This window comes from Myxocyprinus asiaticus, chromosome 26, assembly GCF_019703515.2.
Source record: "Myxocyprinus asiaticus isolate MX2 ecotype Aquarium Trade chromosome 26, UBuf_Myxa_2, whole genome shotgun sequence".
NCBI classification, from domain to species: Eukaryota; Metazoa; Chordata; class Actinopteri; order Cypriniformes; family Catostomidae; genus Myxocyprinus; species Myxocyprinus asiaticus.
Window position 1 is genome coordinate 24,285,860 of NC_059369.1, and position 24,486 is coordinate 24,310,345.

Here is a 24,486-nt window from a genome sequence, read left to right on the forward strand (position 1 = left end):
TTGCCTTGCTTTCTCTAAAATAACTTTTCTTCACAAATTTTATGTGTGGTTCACAAACAAGCAGACGTTCTCTTTCAAATAGTTGTATGACTGAGCCATAGAGTGATCATAAATCATTTCAAATGCTTGCTGCTCTTTAGTAGTGATATGCGAAATGCCACAGCATGCGGGGTATGTAGTATAACATTCTGCCGATTGCAAAACATGTTTCCCCTTACATTAAGTTTTTGCTAGGTGAGAGATTTGCCGCAAGCTTGATGTCGCTAAATATTTCATTTAAACCCTACTTCAGAGGTGGGTCATGAAGATTTATCAATAATGTAATGATCAAGAATATGTGTGTGTGTGTGTGTGTGTGTGTGTGTGTGTGTGTGTGTGTGTGTGTGTGTGTGTGTGTGTGCGTGTTTCTACCTCTCTCTTTCATGCACTGACCTACACACAGCGTATGGATTGCAGGAAACATGATCATAGACCATTGACCACGATTAATATTGATCATCACAATGGCACTCTCTAAACACAAGATAAAATCTTGTATTCAATGCAGTCTGGTTCTCATAGCTCTCAAATAACAACAACAAAAAAGAACATGCAAAAGATCTCAAAATGGCAAAAGGAAAGGAGAGAACACCCATGTTTAAAAAAAAAATATTCAGAAACCAAATAACATTTATATTGTAATTTATTTGTTGTTTTGTATTCCTTACTATAATATTAATACTAAAATGCATCCAATTAATGTTAATACTAAAATGCCTCCAAAGACAAGATTAAAAATCTATAAAGTATCTTTAAAGAGTACAAAGATATTTTTCACTTATAATTGCAGAAAAAATAATAAACAAGTTGTTTATATATTTATTCAGAAACATTTAGACAAATATTAGAGTCGACAGAACTAAAAAGATAAGACATTTACTTACATCCAGCACTATATGTAACTGTCCACCTAATTTAGTCTTTGATGCAAAATCAGTAAATTATAAATTCCCTTTCATACAGCGGAGGATGCTATCACTGTTTTATAGTGTAGAATCTGTTTACAGTATATCTTTTGATATACTGTATACTTGTTCTTTAACTCTTCAATCTAGACACAGCCACAAGAACTGATTGTTGTACAATGCTGCTTAATTTAAGTTTTTTTAAAATTTGTTTCAGTAAGATTGTGAGTGCATCATCTACATATTGGCCAGAAAAGCACATTCATATTACATTAATATATTATGATTAATAACTAGTTCAAGTTCCACAGTGATGTTTGAGTAAGCACCACAATACATGCTGTGCTTTGAATATTATCAGACCCTGCAAAAAAATCCAGCTTAACCAGCATGCAATTACCATGCTGGTCTAAGTTGGTTAATGCTGGTTAGTGGTGGTTTGGTCCTGGTCCAGCTGGTGGACCAGCATAGCCCCGCTTTTCACCAGCAAAACCTAGCTGCTGAAGTTGGTTGACCAGCATGTTCTTTCAGGTGAAGCTGGTTTAGCTAATTAAAAAGGTCACCAGCATGCCATACTGGGGGACCAGCACACAAAACACAACTTAAGCTGGTGACCAGCAATGCTGGATGTTTTAGCAGGGAATGCACTTAATAGAGGTAAACGAAATGAACCTAGCCTAAAGCTAGACTCTGGAGAGTCTTGAGGTACTGTAGAGTCTTGAGGCACTAGAAAGTCCATAAAGTTACTCTTACCCTGAATGAGAGACATGATGATTAGGTTGCATTGTCATTCTACATTGTTAAGATGCCTGTGTCAAAATATACAATTGTGCGAAAGCCTCAAGATTTTGTTTTACTGCATGTAGTAAATGGTTGCACTACATTTTTGTCACTAAATGGCTGACTAGCCTTTGCAGGGCTTCTGTTCGCATACGGGTGGTTTCCAGCACCTCTTTATGATTAGCCCTCTCCTTGCTGTCATAGTCAGTCACTACCTTATTGGTAATAAGGGAGAGTCCAAACACACGCAACCCACAGTGTCGAGCGACCACCACCTCTGGAACAGTGCTCATGCCTAGAATGCAGTCACAGAAACAGTCATCCCAAATGAACCGTCAAATAGCCATATTTTTTAATTAATTAGTTATAATTTTTAATTTGTTTTAAAGTGTTTTATAGTACATACCCACAGCATCTGCTCCAAGCATCTGTAGAACTCTACATTCAGCAATCGTCTCATAGGAGGGTCCAGCCAACATGCAGTAAACACCCTCCTGGAGGAAGGAGGCACAGCCCAGTTGTTCGGCAATCTTCCTGGCCAGCTGCACCAAGTCTCTATCATATGCATCAGACATGCAGGGAAAGCGCACTCCAAATCTACAGAAACATATTACAAATGTGAACAGTGGATTGGATTTACATATCCTTGAAGAGATATTAAGATTAAATTCAAAGGCTGATAGCAGAACCAAAACTAAATTTTTCCCCTATACCAGTAAAAAATACATTTATTTTTCAAATTAATCACAAATAAGTTTAATCATTTCCTGCCATTTTCTGCCCACTTCTTCACATTCTGGCATTAGGTCCTTCAGACATGCTTTTTTATTAACATAATGGTAGCAACAACAAAAAATGACTAATCTATACGATTACATGTTTAAATAATATATTTAACCTTTTAATACACTTAATAGTAATTCACCTGTCCTCATTTTGACCACAAAGGGGATTTTGACCTGCAAAACCCGGCATGTTGATATGGTCTTTGATTAACATGATATCACCCACTTTGAACTTGGGATTTAGTCCTCCAGCAGCATTAGTCACAATCAGAGTCTCAATCCCAAGAAGGAAGAACACTCTTACTGGATATGTGACCTAAAACAGAAGGAGAATACCATAATAAGTTTTATTTCTGGTTTGACATTTTTTTGGATTATCTTAATGAAATAATAAATTGAAGATTGAAATGTGAACTGACATAGTTAATGCTTTGTTTTTAAAATACAACTAAGCCAAATAATTAAGGTGCTTTATACTGTAGTTTTTAACTTCCTTTGTCTAAACTGTATAATCAGGTCAATCTTTTCACATGGTAGATTTTAAAAGTCTTTGAACTTTTGCAGCAATGCCATTGGTCAAGAAACAGATTGTTTCACCCAAAACTCATGTCATTTGTTTAGCTATTGTTGCTGTGTTGGGCTGCTTGGGATGCTCAAACAAACAGAGCAATGTTTTGAGCCTTATTTTTTACACATTTTGGGTGAATCAACCTATATGAATACTACTGATTGTTGTTTCTGAATATTAAACTACTATAGGAGAAAGTATTTAAACATTAAAATAATTACACAGTTCACTTTTAAGAAAATATAAGAAACAAAACGTGTTAGGAAATCGTTTTTGCCCTCACTGGCCCTGAATTTATAAATGACACACATGACAGCTTTTCTACAATACAGTCAAGAATGTGAAAAGCAATTTCAGCCACACATAAACAAACATGCTCAAGAATCATAAATCAAAGAATCACATATTTTACTTGGCTTCTGCATCAAAGAACAAGTGTTGTATTATGTGTCTGTGCATTTCTGAACATTGTTTAACCACTGATCATCTGATCAGGCAACACACATGTTGGAAAGTTGTGTTGTAAACATTTAAATAAGGCATTACTAAATGACAGAGAAAGTTGTCAAAGGTTAACTGTGCTCTTCTCTGTTACACATAAATTTCTGATAGCAGTGCTGAGTAACACTGAGAAGTCAGTGTTTAAATACAGAATAACCTCTATGTTAATGTTGTGGTTTATAATTGCTAAAGGAAAAGAAAAATTGAGAGATGATTCTTTGACTTTGATTTATTAGGTTTTTTCAGTGTTTATTACAGAAAGGAAGAGAACTCAATCCAAAAGTGGCAAGAAACAAAATGCTTTCATTATCAACTGACAATGTGCTTTTTCAAAAGTGATTTTACCAAAATTCATAGCTATGAAAACTGACATGCTTTTACATATCTTTTGTTCTGGTTTTGTTTTTAGACTTACTTCCTCTGTGCAAACATGACAAACAGATTGTTTGTTGTAAAGCTTGACCACAGAAGAGGTGCAGTTCTACTCAGCTGTCAATGAGTCTGTTCTCTGCACTTCTATAACTGTCTGGTTTGGTTCAGCTACCAAGTCAGACATCAGAAGACTTCAAAGGATAGTTCGGACTGCTGAGAGGATTATTGCTGCTCCCCTACCCACCCTGCTAGAACGGTACACATCCAGAGTAACAAAAAGGGCTTGTAAAATCACTCTTGATCCCATTCACCCAGCACACTTCCTTTTCGAACTGTTGCCCTCTGGCCGGCGCTACACTGCACTGAGCACCAGAACAGCCTGTCACAGGAACAGTTTTTTCCCTCAGGCCATCCACCTTATGAACAGTTAAAACTTCCCCCAAATACTTTACTTTGGTCAATATATTCTAATAGGATAACATTCTGAGATGCTATTCTTCTCACCACAATTGTACAGAGCGGCTATCTGAGTTACTGTAGACTTTGTCAATTCGAACCAGTCTAGCCATTCTCTGTTGACCTCTCTCATCAACAATGTGTTTCCATCTTCAGAACTGCTACTCACTGGATGTTTTTTTTTTTGGCAACATTCTGAGTAAATTCTAGAGACTGTTGTGCGTGAAAATCCCAGGAGATCAGCAGTTACAGAAATACTCAAACCAGCCCGTCTGGCACCAACAATCATCCATGCAATTATCTAATTAGCCAATCATGTGGCAGCAGTGCAGTGCATAAAATCATGCAGATACGGATCAGGAGCTTCAGTTAATGTTCACATCAACCATCAGAATGGGGAAAAAATGTGGTCTCAGTGATTTGGAGCGTAGCATGATTGTTGGTGCCAGATGGGCTGGTTTGAGTATTTCTGTAACTGCTGATCTCCTGGGATTTTCATGCACAAGAGTCTCTAGAATTTACTCAGAATGTTGCCAAAAACAAAAAACATCCAGTGAGGGGCAGTTCTGTGGACGGAAACGCCTTGCTGATGAGAGAAGTCAACAGAGAATGGCCAGACTCGAACTGACAAAGTCTATTGTAACTCAGAGAACCCCTCTGTGCAATTTTGGTGAAAAGAATAGCATTTCAGAATGCTATTCTAAGATGCGGGTTGGCACTGTTTGGCGGTACAAGGGGGACCTACACAATATTAGGCAGGTGGTTTTGTGGCTGATCTGTGTATGTTTAAATGTACAGTATATGTTTGTATGTATGTATATATGTTGCATTCTCTTGCACTGGAAACTTCTGTCACCATGACAAATTCCTCGTGTGTGTAAGTATACTTGGCAATAAAGCTCATTCTGATTCTGACTATTTTGTGCTTCCACAATCCACAGATAAAGCAGGTGAATTTTAGAAGTGATACCCAAACTTTAATTAAAGGATATAAGCATTTGCCAAGAGTGATATTGATGACAAATACACACCCACTAAGAGCCCAAATTTCCTGTTGAGGTTTTTTTTTTTTTAAGAATGATACTCACCGTGGCTATGTTATAGCCCTCATAGAAATGAAAACGGCCTTGCATGCAGACACACTGCTTCCCATTTAGCTCTCCAAACACCAGCTGGCCTTTATGTCCTTGCACTGAAGAGACATGAGGAAAGTCAAGGGGTTGTATATTTTAATTTTTGTTAATGAAAACAATAATCAGATTATGGCAATAATTGCAATTTTTTACAGAAAGTGAACTGGTAGATTTTTAGATATTGCAATATGGGTAAATGTTACCATCTTTCTTGTTTTACCTTTCTATTTGTGTGTATTGAATGAATAGTTTATTAAACAAATGTAAAATAATCAAAATACACCAAGGGTTTATGTGAATTTCATAACTTTTGTACCTGTACTGTGGGGGAATCGAGGGATTTTCTCATAAGGAAACACAGTCTTGTTGTTTAGCAGATCAGCCAATCCACCGAGCCCTGAGCCACAGATAATTGCCACTTTGGGCCTAATAGCTGTATGAGCAAGCAACCAGTCTGCTGTTTCTTTGTACTCTTCATAGCTGTAGCTAGACAAAAACAAAAATAATTTTTCTGCTTAAAATGTTTTTGAGGGGCAGGCTCATCATTAATTATTAGAATAAACTCAAGCAGTGGCATAATTAAACTGTCACACTGTTGGATTTGACTAGGAGTAAATTCCTACTTAATTGACAATTGGTTGTAAAATAGGTAGCTGTTAGAATGATCTGTGTTGGATACACACACATCAAATGACATCAAATGACCTGCCAAACACAGTTACCCCATCAAGTTGCTATGAGAGTGAGGACACAGATGAGATGCAAGTGAGCTGACAACAGGATTTATAGAACAGACCAAAAAAATAAAAAATTAATAAATAAAAAACACACTCTGTCTAAATTGGCAGAAGCTTTTATTAGAGAAATACATTTAATTATTGTATACCTCATTCTATTGTATTCTACTGTCCTTAGTTCTGCTTGTCATTAGCTCTGATAATGTGCTGCAGTATGTTGAATTACCCCTTTTACTGTCTTTACTGTCACATTTAGATTGTCTGCAACAATCACTGTAGTAAATGATTTCCAGTAACTGTCTAAATGTGCAAGCTGCTAATATATAACTCTGGTCATGTTACCATACAAGGCTAATGGACGTGCAGCAGAGAGTTAAATCAATTGGTAACACTTTACGATAAGGTTCTATTTGTTAACATTAGTAAATGCATTAGTTATCATGATCAATGTTATAAATACATAATTTTCATTGATATGTGCAATACAAAAAAATAATTTTAAGGTGAACTTAGACAGTTACAGTACATAACGTAAATGAATAATTGTGAGTTCCTTGAACTCAATAGGAGTGGTGGTGGCGTAGTGGACTATAGTACTGAACTGGTAAGCAGAAGGTTGTTGGTACAACAGCCACCACCATTGTGTCCTTGAGCAAGGCACTTAACTCCAGGTTGCTCCAGGGGGATTGTCCCTCTAATAAGGGCACTGTAAGTCGCTTTGGATAAAAGCATCTGCCAAATGCATAAATGTAAATGTAATAAAATTAAGACTTTAAGTAGCCTATTACTAACTCAAACAATCAAGTACCAAATTGAGGTTGTGGGGAATACACATAATTTTTTTTCACTGTAAGATGGTAATTGTACGCTTTATGCTTGTAGTTGCTAAACATGAGAATGCCAAAGGTAACATTCTGTCACCAAACCAATATGCTCTGTGGCTCTCATAAAGTGTCTGTCAATTCTTCTTTATTTAACCACCATAAAACGCAAGTCATTATAATCTGAATTATGTTATAAGCTACATATAAATCTAGTCTTATCAGTCTGGGAACAAACATGGAAAACATTAGGCGCATCCTCACTGAACTACTTACGTAGTTGGGCTGCCCACATTTATGACCAGGAAGTTTTTCTAACAAGTAACATTTTGGGTAGGAAGAGCTCAATGGCCGTGCTGTAAGCATGCGCTGTCCGTGGTGCTGCAGGGCGTTGCGGGATCAGCACTTTCCATTCAGAGCGCTTCCACCAGGCTGAGCTTCAAACATACGTGACTGCGAAACACTCAATGAGAATGCACAATAGGTCTCTTAATTTCTAATGACTGTGCTGCTTTTTTTTTTTTTTTTTTACTTTCAAAAAGCTTGCCAACAGCCACGATGTCCTCTGTTGGCACAATTATTATTGCTGGGTTTTTTCACAGGTTTAATAGCGCAGCCTGTCTCTTTAAGAGCTGCAAATAAATCTTGAACTGGAGGATTCTGTTATGTAACCATGAATACGTATGGTAGATTTGACATATGTGGTAGCTAGAAATGCGCCTGATCAACAGCAAATAACCCCATTCGAAATTATTTCTTCATGTTTACAGTGGAACTGGAAGGAGCATAGTGGTATTTACATGAATGACAGAATGATGACGGAACTGAAAATCCTCTTGAGGATAGAGGCTGCATGTAAATCACAGGTTTATTTCAAATGATCCGCCACCTGTTCAGATAAGACTTTAGATTTGCATATGAAATAGAGCCTTGGGATAAAACGTAAGTGACCGTTGTCATGGCGAGAAAGCGCTATATCACATATATTATTTTGCAATAAAATTTCATTTTGGTTTGTTTTTCTATAAATGTTGATATACTGTAAGTCTAGGAGACTGATTGGGCAGGTCCGTTGTAAGAGATCGAATCTGGCACTCAGCAATTATTCGTTTTTCGCCTTACCTGCATTCGTCGGATGTTGACATTTCCGCAGTGGCTGGTGATCGTTGGCACGAGTGATAGTACACAGAAACCTGAGCGAGAGGTCAAATAACCGACGGTCTCGTGGGAAGGGTGGCGTGACGGAGGAGGAGTCGTTCTTAAACTCGTTTTTTAAAAAGCGCTCGTTGTTCTAATCCAATTTTCTGTCAGAGTGGGCCGCTCACTGACCCGCACTCAAAAGAGCCTTGAGAACTGTCATCCTGCCAGGACCAACACAGCAGGGAAAAGAACATGTTTCCCTTTAGTTTGACTAAATTGTCCTGGCAGTCTCACTTGTCACACGCTGGGACTGTAATTATGGATGTTTCTTTTTTAAATTTAAGTACAAGATGAAATGCCTGAAGTTAACGTTACTGTGATATCAAGCCTCTTCTGTATTGTTCAGTAGCAAAATTACTTAAGTGGCATGCCACCTTTTTATGACGCATAGATCCAGTCAAAATTTAGATATAAATGTAAAAAAAAAAAAAAAAAAACACCTTTGAAATATCATAACTATATGTTGTATTGGATCTTCATAAAATAATCTCGATAAAAAAATTAAAAAAAAAAAAAGAAAAAAAGAAAAAAGAAAAGAAAAAGTATATTATGCAGTGCCTGGAAGGCACCAGAGAATATTTAGCAGAGACGGGCCACTGCTATTTAAATGAATGGGAGAAATTGGAAAGCTCAACCAAGGAGCTCTGAGCGCCCAACGGTCAACGGATGTAGAAAGGAAGTCCCGCCTTACAGTAAAAGAGCCAGTCACCTTTAGATACAGACATCACCTGTCAATCAACTCTGGAATGCGCATGCGCATTAGCTTTACAAGCCAGGAAAATTCCGTTTTTTTTAGCGTAATATAAGGTAAAGAATCACAATTTATGATACCAGTATTGTCATATTTTATTGCCGATTTGAAATATGTTCTTTGATCGTAATCTTGACCAACCGTTTTCGAAATTTTAGTCTTTCTCCATTCAAGTAGATAGGAGCTGCACTTTCATGACTGGAAATAGCCTCCCGAGAGCGTTCCAAAGATGGCCGACAGTGGACTGACTTGCTAGAAAGACTTTGAAGGTATTCATGTCATGACAAGAGAGTGGATGTAGGCTACCACAGGTGTATTCAATCATCTGTTGTTATGATCATAGACATACATACTGAACATCTGGCTTTAACTTTGATTTAGGACTACTACTATTGGAGGGATGAGAATTGGGAAATGAGAAAAGATCTAAAACAAAGTACTCAAAAAAGACAGAAAGAATGAATGAATAATAAGGATGTCTGAGTGAGTCTGCTGGTTTCTTGTTCTGTACACTATTTTTTTTTTTTAGCCTGTTTTTAAGATATAGCCTACACATTTTAATTTTGATAACAAAAATTCCATCAAATTGAATTGTGTTATCTTTAATAACATTAAATTGTATAACATTTTATTAAAGGAATGTTCCGGGTTCAATACAAGTTAAGGTCAGTCAAAAGCATTTGTTGCATAATGTTGTAGATTACCACAAAAATTAATTTCGACTCGTTTTATAAAAAAAAAAAAAAAAAAAAAATCGAGGTTACAGTGAGGCACTTACAATGGAAGTGAAAGGGGGCCAATTTTGAGAACACTTCGTTATCTAAATTTGTTGACAAATACTAAACTTTAAGCCTTCATTTTTTATTTATTATTATTTTTATTTATTTTTTCAAACAAGGGTGTTCCACACGGCCATACATGAGACGCGAGTGCCCTGCTCCCTTCAGAGTTCCCACTTCAAGGGCTCAGCCCTTCGGAGGGAGTAGGGCATAGGGATGTTCACTTCCGTTTGAAATTCGCCCACTTTGTTTGGTTTTTAAGTTGCTAAGGTACAGACTCCTCACCCACTGCGCGAGCTGACAACTTTCAGCGAATCCCAGTGCGTCTTTTAGCACGCCTGCCAATCAGAGGGGAGTTTATTGAGTACATGCAGTACCCTGCTACCGTGGTAACTGCTGCCATGGTAAACACCACCACGCTCAAAGTGGAGTAATGTGAGCTGCTAGCGGACGAATCTTGACCAGTTGAATCTTATTTAATCTGGCGTTTTACACACTTTGTTAATTTCGTTTCTTATAACACTTAGTTTATAATTTAGCTATGTTGTTATTTGATTCGTGCCATTTAAACGCATGTTCGGATAAACAATACATTACCAATGTTGGGAGCTAGAGTGCTAAAGTCGTCTAGTCACCTACTTTTAGGAAAACATTTCTTGTATGTATTTATCTTGCTTGTCATGGTCAATCACGAAAGAAACCAGGGACTGGTCACTAGACTATGATATCGCCTTAAAACAAACAAACAAACAAACAAACACAACAACAACAAAAACGTTAGTTTTGTTTCAAAATGCTAGTCTCTAATGTCCAGGCTTCATATTCAGCCCTTCAAAGTTCACGCGAGAAGATGCCAGTGGGTTTCAAAACAAAAATGGTGGCACCCCGACATCCTAAAGTGGTAAAACGGGAGGAGAAAGCCGCAAAGGTGAGCATTTTAATATATTAATTTAAAATATTTTATATTGCATTATTTAAAACTGAACTCACCAGACTTACTATGACACATTATTTTGTTTTATTGCTTAATAAATGAGTTTTATTTTACTTACATTGTAACTTTTTTTTTTTTTTTTATTCTGACCTGAAAGAAAAAGTGCATTTTTATGTTCCCTTTCTTGATGGACAGAGGAATCTTTGATTGTTGTTACAAACACAAAAATGGCAGTGTACTGTAACTAGTTAGATGTGAATTCATGTTTGGGATTACATTTTTTAACATCTTCCTTTTACAATTGTACTGTATTTCAATGAATATCCAATAGATTCAGTATTTCTGAGTCAATAAAGAAGTTTTGGGATCTGTATGTCTTTGTACTTTAATAAAAATAATATACAAACATTCTAGTCAAAAGACCTGCTAAGGTTGTAGAATATAGGCAATCGCTACCGAATATAGGAACATTTATTTTTATTGTGGTTCATAAATGCACTTACAACAGTCTATGTCTTTTGCAGCTAATTCCATCTGTATATGCTCAAGAAATGTCCCAGACTACAGAAGAGCGGTTAGCAAACAATAATGAGATGCATCCACCCCGCATCCTGGAGCTCTTAGACATGAGTGAGACCACACATCACAAGGTAAATTTAACTTGCCCAGCTCATGAGGTTAATTAATTAATTTGCTTCTCTAGACCACTTTTTACAAGCATCTTATAGCAGCATCATTTTCAAAGTTGTAGCTATAAATGTGTTGCCTAATTATCTTCTCTCTTGGGAAGGCTTGTAATATCTAAAGTCTAGCCAGTGGCGGGGGGGTTGCTGGGGGGGCTCCGTGCCGCCCCCCGGTGGGAAGCCGCCCCCAGTGGGATGCCACCCTGGGCGACTGCCCATGTTGCCCATGCCTAAATCCGCCACTGAGTCTAGCAATTGCAACTGTTTACCTTCGTTCTGTGGAGTTCTGTTGTACGTACTGTAAGGATATCGGCTTAAAGTTTATTGCTCAGTAAAATGTGAGATAAACTAGATACGACAGGTGTAATTTTAACATTAATTTTCTAATTTTTAACTTCTTAAACAACAATCATTGTATGCTTTTGTTTTTCTTGTCCATAGTAAAGTAGACATGTGGCTGCCAAAGCATAGTAACTAGGTTTATTTCATCTTAAAAAAATTGTTAACAGATTCTTTACTCTCTGTATTAGGTCAAATCTTTCTGTTGACCCAACATCCAGTGTTGTCAAAAGTCATTTTCTAACATTTTTATCAAATATCTGACTTTGACATGCTTTTTTTCTTATAGTTTTCCTCATTAGATTTGGACCAGGCCATGTTTCAACCGTACCCATCAGAGATTGTGTTCCAGAACTACACACCATTTAAGACATACAAGGTCCCCTTAGAGCTACGAAACAGTGACAAGGTGACTTTCATGTATCAGAACTCTTAAAGACCAATCACTGAATGTATTAGAAACAATAGATAATTCTAGACCCTATTTAGTCTGTCATTCATCTCAGCCCCCCTTAAAATCTGTGATTCAGCTGTCAGCACCCTTTAAAATCTGTGATTATGAGGTCACATTTGCTGAAAACTGAGGCTTGCTGTTACACATATCCTCAACTTAAAGGAATAGTTCACCCAAAAATGAAAATGCTTTCATCATTTACTCACCTTCATGCCATCCCAGATGTATATGACTTTCTTTCTTCTGCTGAACACAAACAAAGACTTTTAGAAGAATATTTCAGCTCTATAGGTCCTCACAATGCAATTGAATTTGTACCAAAATTTTGAAGCTCCAAAATGCACATAAAGGCAGGTTTGGGTGAACTGTTCCTTTAAGTGTTATTCAGCCCTGTGGTTAGTAGTGCACCAAAGTATTGGGGAGAACAGCACTGTTCTCTAGATCAGCATGGCGCACTGCCATCGCATACAGCTTTCAGACACCATTCCAATTCTCTACCGCATGAGACTGGCCTCTTGCCTGCCCACTCTTCGTTCCAGTGAAAAACAACATAAACTGCAAACAAATACATCACCATTACTGATATACATCTGCTGACAAATTTATGCAATATTAATTGGTTTATTTAATAAAATGTCAGTCGATCAATATTTTAACTCACAGAGCTGGAAATGTTTGTCTGAGCCACAACATCTCATAAAGGAGTAAGCTCCCCTAAGGCTGAAATCCTAGAATTGCCCTATACTACATTTAGGTATATTTTTCTTTGTGTGTGTTTGTGCCTGTGTACTTGTTCATATTGCATTAAGAACTCCCAATTCAGATGAGACAGAATTTAAATCTGGAGGGTAAAGAAATAAAATATTGATAATAGATTTATTTGCTTGACTAAGAGGATAACACATGACACAATTAATAGAAAAAGTAGATGGTCTTTTTTTGTTACCTTGGCAGCAATGGCAGCCCTCTTCAGATCGAGCCCTGGACATTTTCCAGTTGCCAGGATTTATGAAAAGACAATTAGAGATTATTTGTTAATTTCTGTGTGTAATGAACATGGACTTGAACACGTTGTTGCTGACCACTGCAGGTTCCTCGACTAGTAAAGGTGACTGAAGACGACTCACTTTATTTTAAAGTGGTCAGCCCAATAGATGCTAGTAAGAAAGTGGCTCCTGGCATGGCATCTACATTCACCATTTTATTCACTCCACAAGAGAACAAGGTAAAATTTATAATTTCATGTCCTTTCTTTACTATGCAGTAACTGCAGTTTAGATTCATGAGTACAGGTACTTCAATGGTAGTACATGAATTGCCAATGGTATTATAGTCATGGGCAGACTTTTTTCACATTTTCTGTGCTGATTTTTTAAGGAAAATCTGTGGAATTCTGCAGTAGGATTTAAACATAGCAACATTTATTAAATGAGAGTACTACACTCTTATTGGTAGATAAAAACATCATGAAATTATCCAAAATATTTCATAAACAAACATGCAAGGGATGAGGAATGCATAGAAATTTTATGAATGACAGCTGTTGCAATTCTGCGGTAATCTGCAGGGTTCTGTGCATGCACATTCCGTTTGGGCCTGCTTATGGGCCATTTGATTGTATTTTATTGAATGGCCAAAGTAACGTCATGAAATGAGCTATCATAAAATGTAATCACATTGTGATTTTTAAAAGAATCACAGATCCCTGTAATTCTCTACAAATTTAGTACTGGGTTGGGTCATCTCTCAATATCCAATGTGAGCCAGTCTGGGTCCTGAAGCAAAACCAGTTGAAAACTACTAATTTAAAGGGACATTTTGTGTTTCAGTTTGGAAATGTATATCCCCTCCTCCAAATGCACTGTAAACCACTATGTTTACAGTAAGTTAGGAGGAGGGGATATACATATTTCTGTGTTCAACATACTGTATCACCACTGACTATTGCATTTTAGGATTACTTGCACAGACTCATCTGTGTGACTGAACGTGAGAAGTTTGAGGTTCCTATTTGCGCAATTGGGCCTCGTGCCATCTTGGACTTCCCGGATAGTGTGCATTTCCAAGTCTGTCCAGTCAAGTGTGTGTCCCAGAGAACTCTGCTTGTACGGAACATCGGAAACTGTGAGGCCAAATTCCAACTCCGCACATGCAAGTAAGAGAGGAGTTTAAATGCAAATTTTGTGAAAAACAATAATAAACAAGCATCATGGTATTTAGATAATCCCATTGTTTGATCTACAGTATGTGCATAAATTACATATTATCTTGGTATTTGCTGTTGCATCTATAATGTTAATGTTGTTTATGTTCCCCACAGCCCATTTTCCGTACAGCCCTCTATAGGGACTCTTGATGTTGGTCAAAGCATGCAAGTTACTGTTGAGTTCTTGCCTAAAACCACAGGGGATCACAGCCAGGATTTGCTGCTGCACTACCACTCAGGTACTTATTCTAATTACATCACCATCAGATTTCCATACATCACTATGAAAACCTGCTCCTCCCACATGCTCCGTCTCTAACACACAAACATTGACTGTAACACTATCCCACTGTCATATTGACTAAGTCAATATGAAACAGGTACAGTTTTCCACAGGCACTCATCTCCATTCTACTCCCGTGCTCAGCAAGTGTAAATGATCTTATTATGAAACTTCACCATTAACGTCCACATTGTTCTGTATTCCAATTATTTTGTGCTTGGCTAATTTTCTTATACAAGCCATGCTTTTTACTCTCCACTACACACACATGCTGCACAGACAATAATGCAGATGGCATTGTAATGTAAAAGACTGCATTCATTTTTTAGAAACAACATGATAGAGCAATCCTGAAACAGCATAAACCAAACTCTGTTATGCTGTTTGAGGCATAATCTGTATATTCACCAATTTGTTCTCCCCTATTAGGTTATGTGGAATTAAATATATTATTCTTTAGCCGTTGATAACCATGAGGCTAGTATGGTTAAAAAGCAGCAGTAATATTTGTTGGATTTAGGTTAGAATGGTTTATTTCTGCTCTTTCAAGAGATAGCCCTTTAGGTGAATATTTCTATTAATGAATCCATTTAACAGATTTTTGAGCCTTATCTGCTGCAGGTGCCTGGGTAATCTATTAACTAATATTATCCCTTGCCTGGATGATCAAGTGGCATACATGTTTTGTTTCGATAGGCAAATTTGTGAAATTAATGAAATTCCCAATAGTTAGCTGTGCTTTGAACTCTTGAAACTCTCTGGGCTATGATATTTGTCAACCCAACTGATCTATACAAATTATGTTTTACAGAATACATTAGTTGAAGCATTGATATAGGATTAATCTGATCGAGTCTTAAAGGGATAGTTCACCCACTGATATATAATATAGAACTGGATTGCTCATGACATCATAACAGTGAAGCAACTGCGCCGCCATATTGCTATGCCCAAACATTCCAATGTTCCTATTGACTTAATAGAAAATCATCTCATTTCAGCGAGTAAACATTAATCATTCAATCACCGATTTTATATCTGAAATCTGCATGTACATCCCTACAACTCAAACGCCCTACACATGTAATTATTTATTTATTTAAAGTCAGGAATTTTTCCTGTTTCTTGAAATTCCGAATGAGTTATGTATATCTATTTCAAACAGTATCCACCTCTAACATACTTCATCAGAGAACAGATAAGCTAAATGTAAAGAAGTTCACTGAAACTGAGGTAAGATACAAACAGACATTTTCAGACTTATTTATTGTGAACATTGAAGTGTTTGTTCAGAGTTACTTGTTTTATGTTTTAATCAAAAAGTGCATTGTTATCGCGGTCACTTAAATATGAGAGCACGCGCTCTCTCTCCCTCTATCACACCCGCATCGGGTGCACAGAGAGGGAAACACGCAAAGCAAAGTTGGTTAAAATTAAACTGATACGCTAGGTTTAAATGGCAAACGAACACGTATTTATGACATGTATCCATATATGACTACAGAGAGCACTTCAATATGAAAACAAGCAAATCCCGGGCATTTAAAGTGAATTACAAATCCCAGTCTGACTTTTTTAAAGTCCCTTTCGAGGGTAAGGACGTATTGTCACCCTAAACAAACAGATATTACAGCTTGCATATTACAATTTGTGGACAGTTTTGCCGCTTCCTTTGGTGATTGTTGTGCTGCACTGATAGACTGAACACCAGGGGAGGTGGATGCTCTGACATTGTGATCCACATAACGAATATTATCCATAAGCAAAATCTAAATTAAAGATGATTGTCACTAGAGGGCGAAATGCAACTGTCATATCAGCAGGTCGGAGACGGTGATACGGGGGTGTTTTCGTCTGTTAGTCATTGATGCTCTATGGCAGTTTGGGCATACCAAGATGGCCGCTTGAACACTTCTGGTGGCTTCACCTCCTGCTTTCTGTTGCATCAGCGATCCAGTTCTATATAAACTCAGCAAAAAAATAAACGTCTCTTTTTAAGGACACTGTATTTTATAGATAATTTTGTAAAAATCCAAATAACTTTACATACAGAATATTTATTGTAAAGGGTTTAAACAAGGTTTTCCATGCTTGTTCAATGAACCATAAACAATTAATGAACATGCACCTGTAGGACGGTCATTAAGACACTAACAGCTTACAGACGGTAGGCAATTAAGGTCACAGTTATAAAAACTTAGGACACTAAAGAGACCTTTCTACTGACTCGGAAAAACACCAAAAGAAAGATGCCCAGGGTCCCTGCTCATCTGCGTGAACATGCCTTAGGCATGCTGCATGGAGGCATGAGGACTGCAGATGTGGCCAGGGCAATAAACTGCAATGTCCGTACTGTGAGACGCCTAAGACAGCGCTACAGATGGACAGGAAGGACAGCTGATCATCCTCGCAGTGGCAGACCATGTGTAACAGCACCTGCACAGGATTGGTATATCCGAATATCACACCTGCGGGACAGGTACAGGATGACAACAACAACTGCCCTAGTTACACCAGGAATGCACAATCCCTCCATCAATGCTCAGACTGTCTGCAATAGGCTGAGAGAGGCTGGACTGAGGGCTTGTAGGCCTGTTGTAAGGCAGGTCCTTACCAGACATCACCGGCAACAAAGTTGCCTATGGGCACAAACCCACCTTCGCTGAACCAGACAGGACTGGCAAAAAGTGCTATTCACTGACGAGTCGTGGTTTTATCTCATCAGGGGTGATGGTCAGACTCGCATTTATCATTGAAGGAATGAGCGTTACACTGAGTCCTGTACTCTGGAGCTGGATCGATTTGGAGGTGGAGGGTCCGTCATGGTCTGGGGCGGTGTGTCACAGCATCATTGGACTGAGCTTGTTGTCATTACGGGCAATCTCAACGCTGTGTGTTACAGGGAAGACATCCTCCACCCTCATGTGGTACCCTTCCTGCAGGCTCATCCTGACATGACCCTCCAGCATCACAATGCCACCAGCCATACTGCTCGTTCTGTGCATGATTTCCTGCAAGACCATGGCCAGCAAAGAGCCCGGATCTCAATCCCATTGAGCACGTCTGGGACCTGTTGGATAGGAGGGTGAGGGCTAGGGCCATTCCACCCAGAAATGTCCGGGAACTTGCAAGTGCCTTGGTGGAGTAATGGGGTAACATCTCACGGGAAGAGCTGGCAAATCCGGTGCTGTCCACGAGGAGGAGATGCACTGTAGTAATTAATACTGACTGTTACTTTTGTTAATTCTGTATCTGTTAATTTTGACCCCCCCCCCCTTGTTCAGGGATACATTGTTCCATTTATGTTAGTCACTTGTTCAGTTTATGTCTTAGTTGTTGAATCTTTTTATGTTCATACAAATATTTACACGTTAAGTTTGTTGAAGATAAAAGCAGTTGAAAGTGAGAGGATGTTTCTTTTTTTTGCTGAGTTTTATATATCAGTGAGTTCACCCAAAAATACAAATTCTGTCATCATTCACTCACATTCGTGTTGTTCTAAACCCATATTACTTCCGCAGAACACAAAAGGAGATGTTAGGCAGAATGTTAGCCTCAGTCTCCTGTCACTTTCATTGCATCTTTTTCAATACAATGAAAGTAAAGGGTGACAGGTTCCTTCTGACTAACTTCTCCTTTTGTGTTCCAAGAAAGAAAGTTAAAAAGGGTTTGTAACAACATGAGGGTGAGTAAATGATGGCAGAATTTTCATTTATGGCTGAACTATCTCTGGCTGAACCACCGTTTGACCTGAATCAATTTGCCTAATTGACAGCCTTCTTTGCAAAATTGATAGAAAATGTTAAAATAAACATCATGAGTTTTATCACTAAAAATGCATTGGTAAGAGAGTATGTATGTTTATAAATTGACATGCCATTGTGTGCATGAATCTTTGTAATTCTATGTGAATTTGTGTATGTACTGGATTGCAACACAATTCAGAATTTGATTTAGGCATGTGTGTATGTGGCGTCTGCAGGTGCTCTCTCTGCTTGTCTCAGTGAATAAACACACAGGCCTGCTGAAGTCCACTGGCATTAACATTTTAATATGTGTTCTGCACTAAAAATACTACTTTGAGCCCATCATGGGAGTATCATTTTTAATTTAGCACCTTTTCCTGTCTCTACCTCATTTATGTTTTACATGAAGCTGCTTTGGAGCATGTCCTCATTGGTTTGGTTCTGGGGGCTGTCAAAAGCAGCTCTCTGCAGTCCCAGCTGCCTCTCAGACAAGCACACAGTCCTAAGTCTCTAAAGGTGCTCTGTCTATACTGTATAGGGAAAACACCATCCCTACTCTGTCCTCTGATTTGAAAGTGTAAAAGCCTTTGCAAACCAAATGCGAATTTTCACCACAAATGCTTACCCCAGACTACATCAAAGTGTCTGTGTTGTAGAGCTTCAGGGAATGTTACTGGATCCATCTTAAACTTTACAACAAACATTTAAATGAAAGAGTATAGAATAAATACGGTTGAACTCAGTTTTATTCACCATTGATCTAGTTCAGGGATAGTTCACCCAAAAATGTAAAATTCTGTCATCATTTACTCATGTAACTTGTGTTGTTTCACACCCATTTGACTTATGTTTTGTTCTATGGAACACAGTCACCATTAACTTAGTATGGAAAATAGATGCAGTGATAGTGAATGGTGACTGAAACTAACATACTGCCTAACATCTCCTTTTGCATCCGACAGTAGAAATAAAGTCATACTGGGTTGGAACAACATGAGAGTGAGTAAATTATGTCAGAATTTTCATTTAACTATCCCTTTAAAGGGATAGTTCGCCCAAAAATATAAATATCATATAAAGGCATCATAAAAGTATCAGTCCAGCGATTCAACCAATGTCTTCTGAAGCGATCCAATCGGTTTTGGATGAGAACAGACTAATTTTTTTTAGAAGTAAAAAAAAAATAATTATTACACATCTGAGATGGCATGAGGGTGAGTAAATGAGAAGAGTATTTTCATTTTTGGGTGAACTATTCCTTTAAGTTTATAGCTCTATAATTTCATTTCAGAACAGTGGCCAAACAATTTCCTTTAAACTATAATGTGCTCAGTTAAGATCCAAAGGTTACTATCCATGTTACTGATTGACAATAAACCAGCACGGATTTAATATAAACTTTAACTCTATTGTTTTGGCTGTTCATAAATGAATAATGCACTGCAAAAGCTAAAGACTATTACTGAAGCCTGTGAAGTCCCTCTGAAACCTTAATGTGTTTAATTACCAAGAGCTGGAATTAAGCGTAAGCACTGTATCTCTTCCAAGCATCACAGGCAAGGATGCGCTGCCTAATCTGTCCTACATTTTAGAATGCCTCCCAGCTGTTTTGCTTTATATCAGCTGCTTTATCTAGGCAGCAGAGTTTGCCCATTGAGTCTAAAATATGCATAAGGAGCCAAAAAGCCCCAAGCAGCAGCAGCTGTGGGGCAGAGGGGATCCTACCCGCTAGTTCACAAATAGTGTGACTCTTTCTTGTACAGTGAAAGCTATTTCTTCTCAAGGGACTCTTGGAGGTTCTTCAAAGGCTTCCCCTCTACAACAGTTTAATGCATTTCTGCAGACACAGCTATAAATAGAGAATGCATATTTGGAACTTTAGAAGAGAAATGGTTTGTTCCATGTGAAGTAAAGCACATCTCATTTCTTTATATTTCCCATTACAAATTGCAGGGCATCACCCATGGCTTGTTTTGCTATTAATGCCATTCACACAGAAACAAAATCTCATTATCTTGGCATTCAGGGACAAGAGAGAGGCAGAGTAAGCTGAGACCATCTTCATCTGTTTAAAATGGCAACATGGTGGTGAGGAAAGCTAATGAAAAAAGCATCAGTATATGTATGAGATATAAAAGCAAAACAAACACATCAGCTCCCTTGCACGGGTCACGGGTCGCTTTTTCCATTCTGTCTATATCAATCTCTCTCCTCTCCTCTTCAATAGTCTGTCTAGTGCTTAGACAGCGTAATGCAATGCATGCAAATCATGTCATGAAAATAAATAAGATAATTACGACAGTAGGTGGAATGCATCACCAAGCCTTCACAGCATTGAAAAAATGTGCTGTACTACTGTAAGAATAATGTATAAACTAAACATGATTATTGTTAAGATAATTGTGTTTTTCTTTTATTTATGCCTGGGTTTTTTTTTCCTTCAGTGTAGTCTACTTTTGTGTTGACCTCAGGTTAGTATCTTAAACATGCTAAATTTGGCTCTTTTCATGCAGGAAGTTGATGCTTCTACAAGATTTCAAATAGGATGGCCCTGTTTCTTATTGTACTGTATGTGTCAGTCATCTCAGTTCTTCTTTATTTTGTGGTCTTGAGGACCAAATTATATTAGCTGACTGCTTTTCTCCTCAAGAAGGAGAAACTCCCTTATCTCTCTAGGCTTTTTAGAGTGCACTTAAGAGTGATCTGATGAAGACATCGCACACTCTGCAGCACTGTGAAAGCTTCCCTCATTTCCCATTCTTCTCCCCTCCCATTGCTTCTGAACAGCTCCCACAATCCCTCAAGTCTGCTGACAGATGCAGTGTCCCTTCAAAGACACAATTTCCTTTTCTCTTTTATTCCTGTTAAAGCTCCATGCATAGAGACAGAGGTTAAATGTCTCTGGCTCATTTGTGGAAAGTGATATCTGCACAGAATTAATCAGTGGAGAGAATAAGAGGATGAAAAAGGGAAGATTGGCATTGGTCTAAAGGAAAGAGAGAAACCAAAGCATGCTTCTCTTCTAAACATCTTCCAGGTGTTATTGATAATTATGCTGATTTAATTTCTAACCCCCATTGTTTTATTCTCTGTCTCTGTCACTGTATTCTCTCTCTTTCCAATTCGCTCTCTCTCTCTCTTTTTCTTCCATAGAGACTTTTCTTTTCCTGTATGGCTCTAAAGCTTAAACATAAATGCTGATACTTTTGCTTCAGGTGTATCAGATGTGTTGGAATTAAAATGGCTTGTTTAAAATATCAAATTCTGGCTGCTAGGAGAGATGCTTCCATAACTGCAGCAGCCGCTACAAAGAAAATGCCCTAGGCTCATGTTTCCTTCATGCGCACACTCATTCTTTACGCGGCAACACAAGAGAAAGTTTGGATGTTGTTTACATTTTGCAATGTACTGTTATTATTTTTCTATTTTCATGGTTTAACCTCGAACACAAATTGCTTTGACCTCACTGAGAATGTTGAAATACATTCAGCTCAGTTTTAGTTGCTGTTTGTATTTACAAATTTGTATTTGTGTTTGTTGTTCATAGGCTTTGCCTATGATGCAGTGAACTAGTTAGCATTAAGCCCAGGTAAGCCCGTGCATTAATGCGGCCCTGGGTGTGGGTGAGAACAGATCAATATTTAAGTCATTTTTTTATCATAAATTCTTCTCCTTGCCCAGTAGGGGGCGATATGCACGAAGAATGTGAACCACCAAAAACAGAAGGAGGACTTAAATATTGATCTGATTCTCACCCACACCTATCATATCACTTCAGAAGATATGGATTTAACCACCAGAGCTGTCTGGAGTACTTTTATATTGCCCTTATGTGGATTTTGGAAATTCAGAATTTTGACACCCATTCACTTGCATTGTATGGACCTACAGAGCTGAGATATTATTCTAAAAGTCTTCGTTTGTGTTCACAAGGTGAAAGAAAGTCATACACACTGGGATGAACTAATGATGAGAGAATTTTCATTTTTGGGTGAACTAACCCTTTAATTTTGTTTTTCCAAAATCCATAGCAACCTTTAGTGCTCGAGTCGCCTCAGATTTTAAAGCCAAGTGGACTTTGAATGCAACTAAGCAATATTTGTTTCATGGTATGTAAAAAAAAAAAGAAAAAAAAAAAAGTTGCAAGTTGAGTTGCATCTTCTGTAACTAACAACCGAAAGTTGTGTCATCATCTGACCAACCTCATGTTGCTCGAAACTGGTATGACTTTTTTTTTCTCATGGAACACAAAAGGAATTTTTATCAAGATGACAAAGTTGCTCTTTTTCATGCAATGAAAGTTGAGTTGAATTAAGTTGAGTTGCAAGTTCCCTTGGTTTATTATGCTACACTGGGATTTTAACTTGATGAACCCCCTTACATGCTAAAAGGGATAGTTTGACCAAAACATTTTGTCATCATTTACTCAACCTCATGTTTTTGAATTAACTATCCCTTGAACCGTTTTCTTTCGACATGTCTTATCTTGCTTAGGGCACCAAGTGAGCCAGGACTGCCATGGTGCCCCCACAAAAAACATAGATGAATGATGCCCTAGGCAGCCTTATAAGCCACAGTGTACTTGATAAAAAACAGTGTTCAAATAATATTAACAAACAGGTAAGAGGCTATTATCTGTAATACACCTGATACCATGCAGGTCTCAATGGGGTGTGTAATGTCTGTTTGGTAATGGTCTTAACAATCTGAAAGGCCTCTAGGGACCTGTCTGTTTGTGTCCATGACCCAGGGCCCCTGCAGAATAGTCATCAGAGAGAATCGTAAGCTGAGAAAAATAAAAGTATTCTCTCTAGAATGTGAGCAAGAGTTTCAAACATTGCACACACACACACACACACACACACACACACACACACACACACATGTTGGTGCGGCCATCTTTATGAGGACTCTCCATAGACATAATGGTTTTTATACTCTATGAACTATAGATTATATCCCCTAACCCTACCCCTAAACCTAACCCTCACAAAAAACTTTCGCTGTTTTTAAATTTTCAAAAAAAACAATTGTTTAATATGTTTTTTTTTTTTTTTTTAAGCAATTTGAATTATGGGGACACTAAAAATATCCTCATAAACCACATTTATAGCATAATACCCTTGTAATTACCAGTTTGTAACCTAAATGACTGTGTAAAATGTCCTCGTAAACCACCCAAACCCGCCCACCCGCACACAAAGAACATATACATGTAGAATATATGTACATACAGTATATGCTATATGCCAAGTGAAAATTGTGTCATGTCATTGGCCTTTGAAGAGTGAAAGAACAGGCAATAAATGTAACAGTATCCAACCACTTTTATGAGTTTACCTCTTTTGATTTTGCTGTAGATATGTTTACTTGATCTTGATGAATTGCCTCATATATTTGCACCCTACGCTTTGCTCCTACCTCCGCCAGATCTGAGGCTGTCAGTCAGTGAAATCATTTTGATTGCCAGATGCACATGTTTTATTACCCAAAATCGATGTAATTGGTATACATTTTAAAGGGATATCAGTTGCTGTTTTATGTTTTATTTAAATGCTTATTTCCAATTTGTGTCTGTGTTTGGGTGTGTGAGTTGTGCTCTGACATCATAGACAGGGCTGGGTCATGATAGTTCACTAAGCATGAAGCTCCTGTTTTGAATGTAGCCAAACTAGCAAAACAAATAAAAAAGCAGGTAAAACGCACATACCTATAGGCCTCCTGCCCTGCTAATTTGGGATCTTGTTTTGAATTTTACTTGTGTTTTGTTCGCTGGCCTGGTTGAGATCACGTGAATGTGTTTCACTGAGGAACTCTGTTGTCTTTATGGGCCTTCAGGTTCACAATCATTGCAGCACAACAGCACCACCACCATGGTGACTTATAAAGATCACATAGCTGCAATTGTGTAATTGCCAATAATTTTTTTCCTTGCTTGGGAGTTGATGGTGACTTTTTAACTACTCTTTCAGGTACGTTCTCTCTACCCGAGTCACCATTATATTTGAATGGGT

General features: G+C 37.9%; 2 protein-coding genes across 2 annotated transcripts in view; one reads left to right on the forward strand and one right to left on the reverse strand.

Annotated features, from left to right (window-relative positions):
- Positions 1–664: 664 nt before the first annotated feature.
- Positions 665–9,133, reverse strand: pnp6 (purine nucleoside phosphorylase 6). The gene is made up of 6 exons (XM_051656638.1): positions 8,220–9,133; positions 5,856–6,025; positions 5,495–5,598; positions 2,650–2,825; positions 2,131–2,321; positions 665–2,019 (listed from the first exon to the last, which is right to left on the reverse strand). Exons 1-6 carry the CDS (start codon positions 8,240–8,242, stop codon positions 1,823–1,825), a joined length of 861 nt encoding a protein of 286 aa, XP_051512598.1. The 5' UTR covers positions 8,243–9,133; the 3' UTR covers positions 665–1,822.
- A 1,544-nt stretch (positions 9,134–10,677) lies between these two features.
- Positions 10,678–24,486, forward strand: part of hydin (HYDIN axonemal central pair apparatus protein) — a 120,993-nt gene continuing 107,184 nt past the window's right edge. Inside the window, exons 1-6 of the mRNA XM_051656808.1 lie at positions 10,678–10,755; positions 11,286–11,411; positions 12,073–12,192; positions 13,328–13,462; positions 14,193–14,392; positions 14,558–14,682. Of these exons, the coding sequence (XP_051512768.1) occupies positions 10,678–10,755; positions 11,286–11,411; positions 12,073–12,192; positions 13,328–13,462; positions 14,193–14,392; positions 14,558–14,682 (784 nt within the window). The remainder of the gene's footprint in view (positions 10,756–11,285; positions 11,412–12,072; positions 12,193–13,327; positions 13,463–14,192; positions 14,393–14,557; positions 14,683–24,486) is intronic.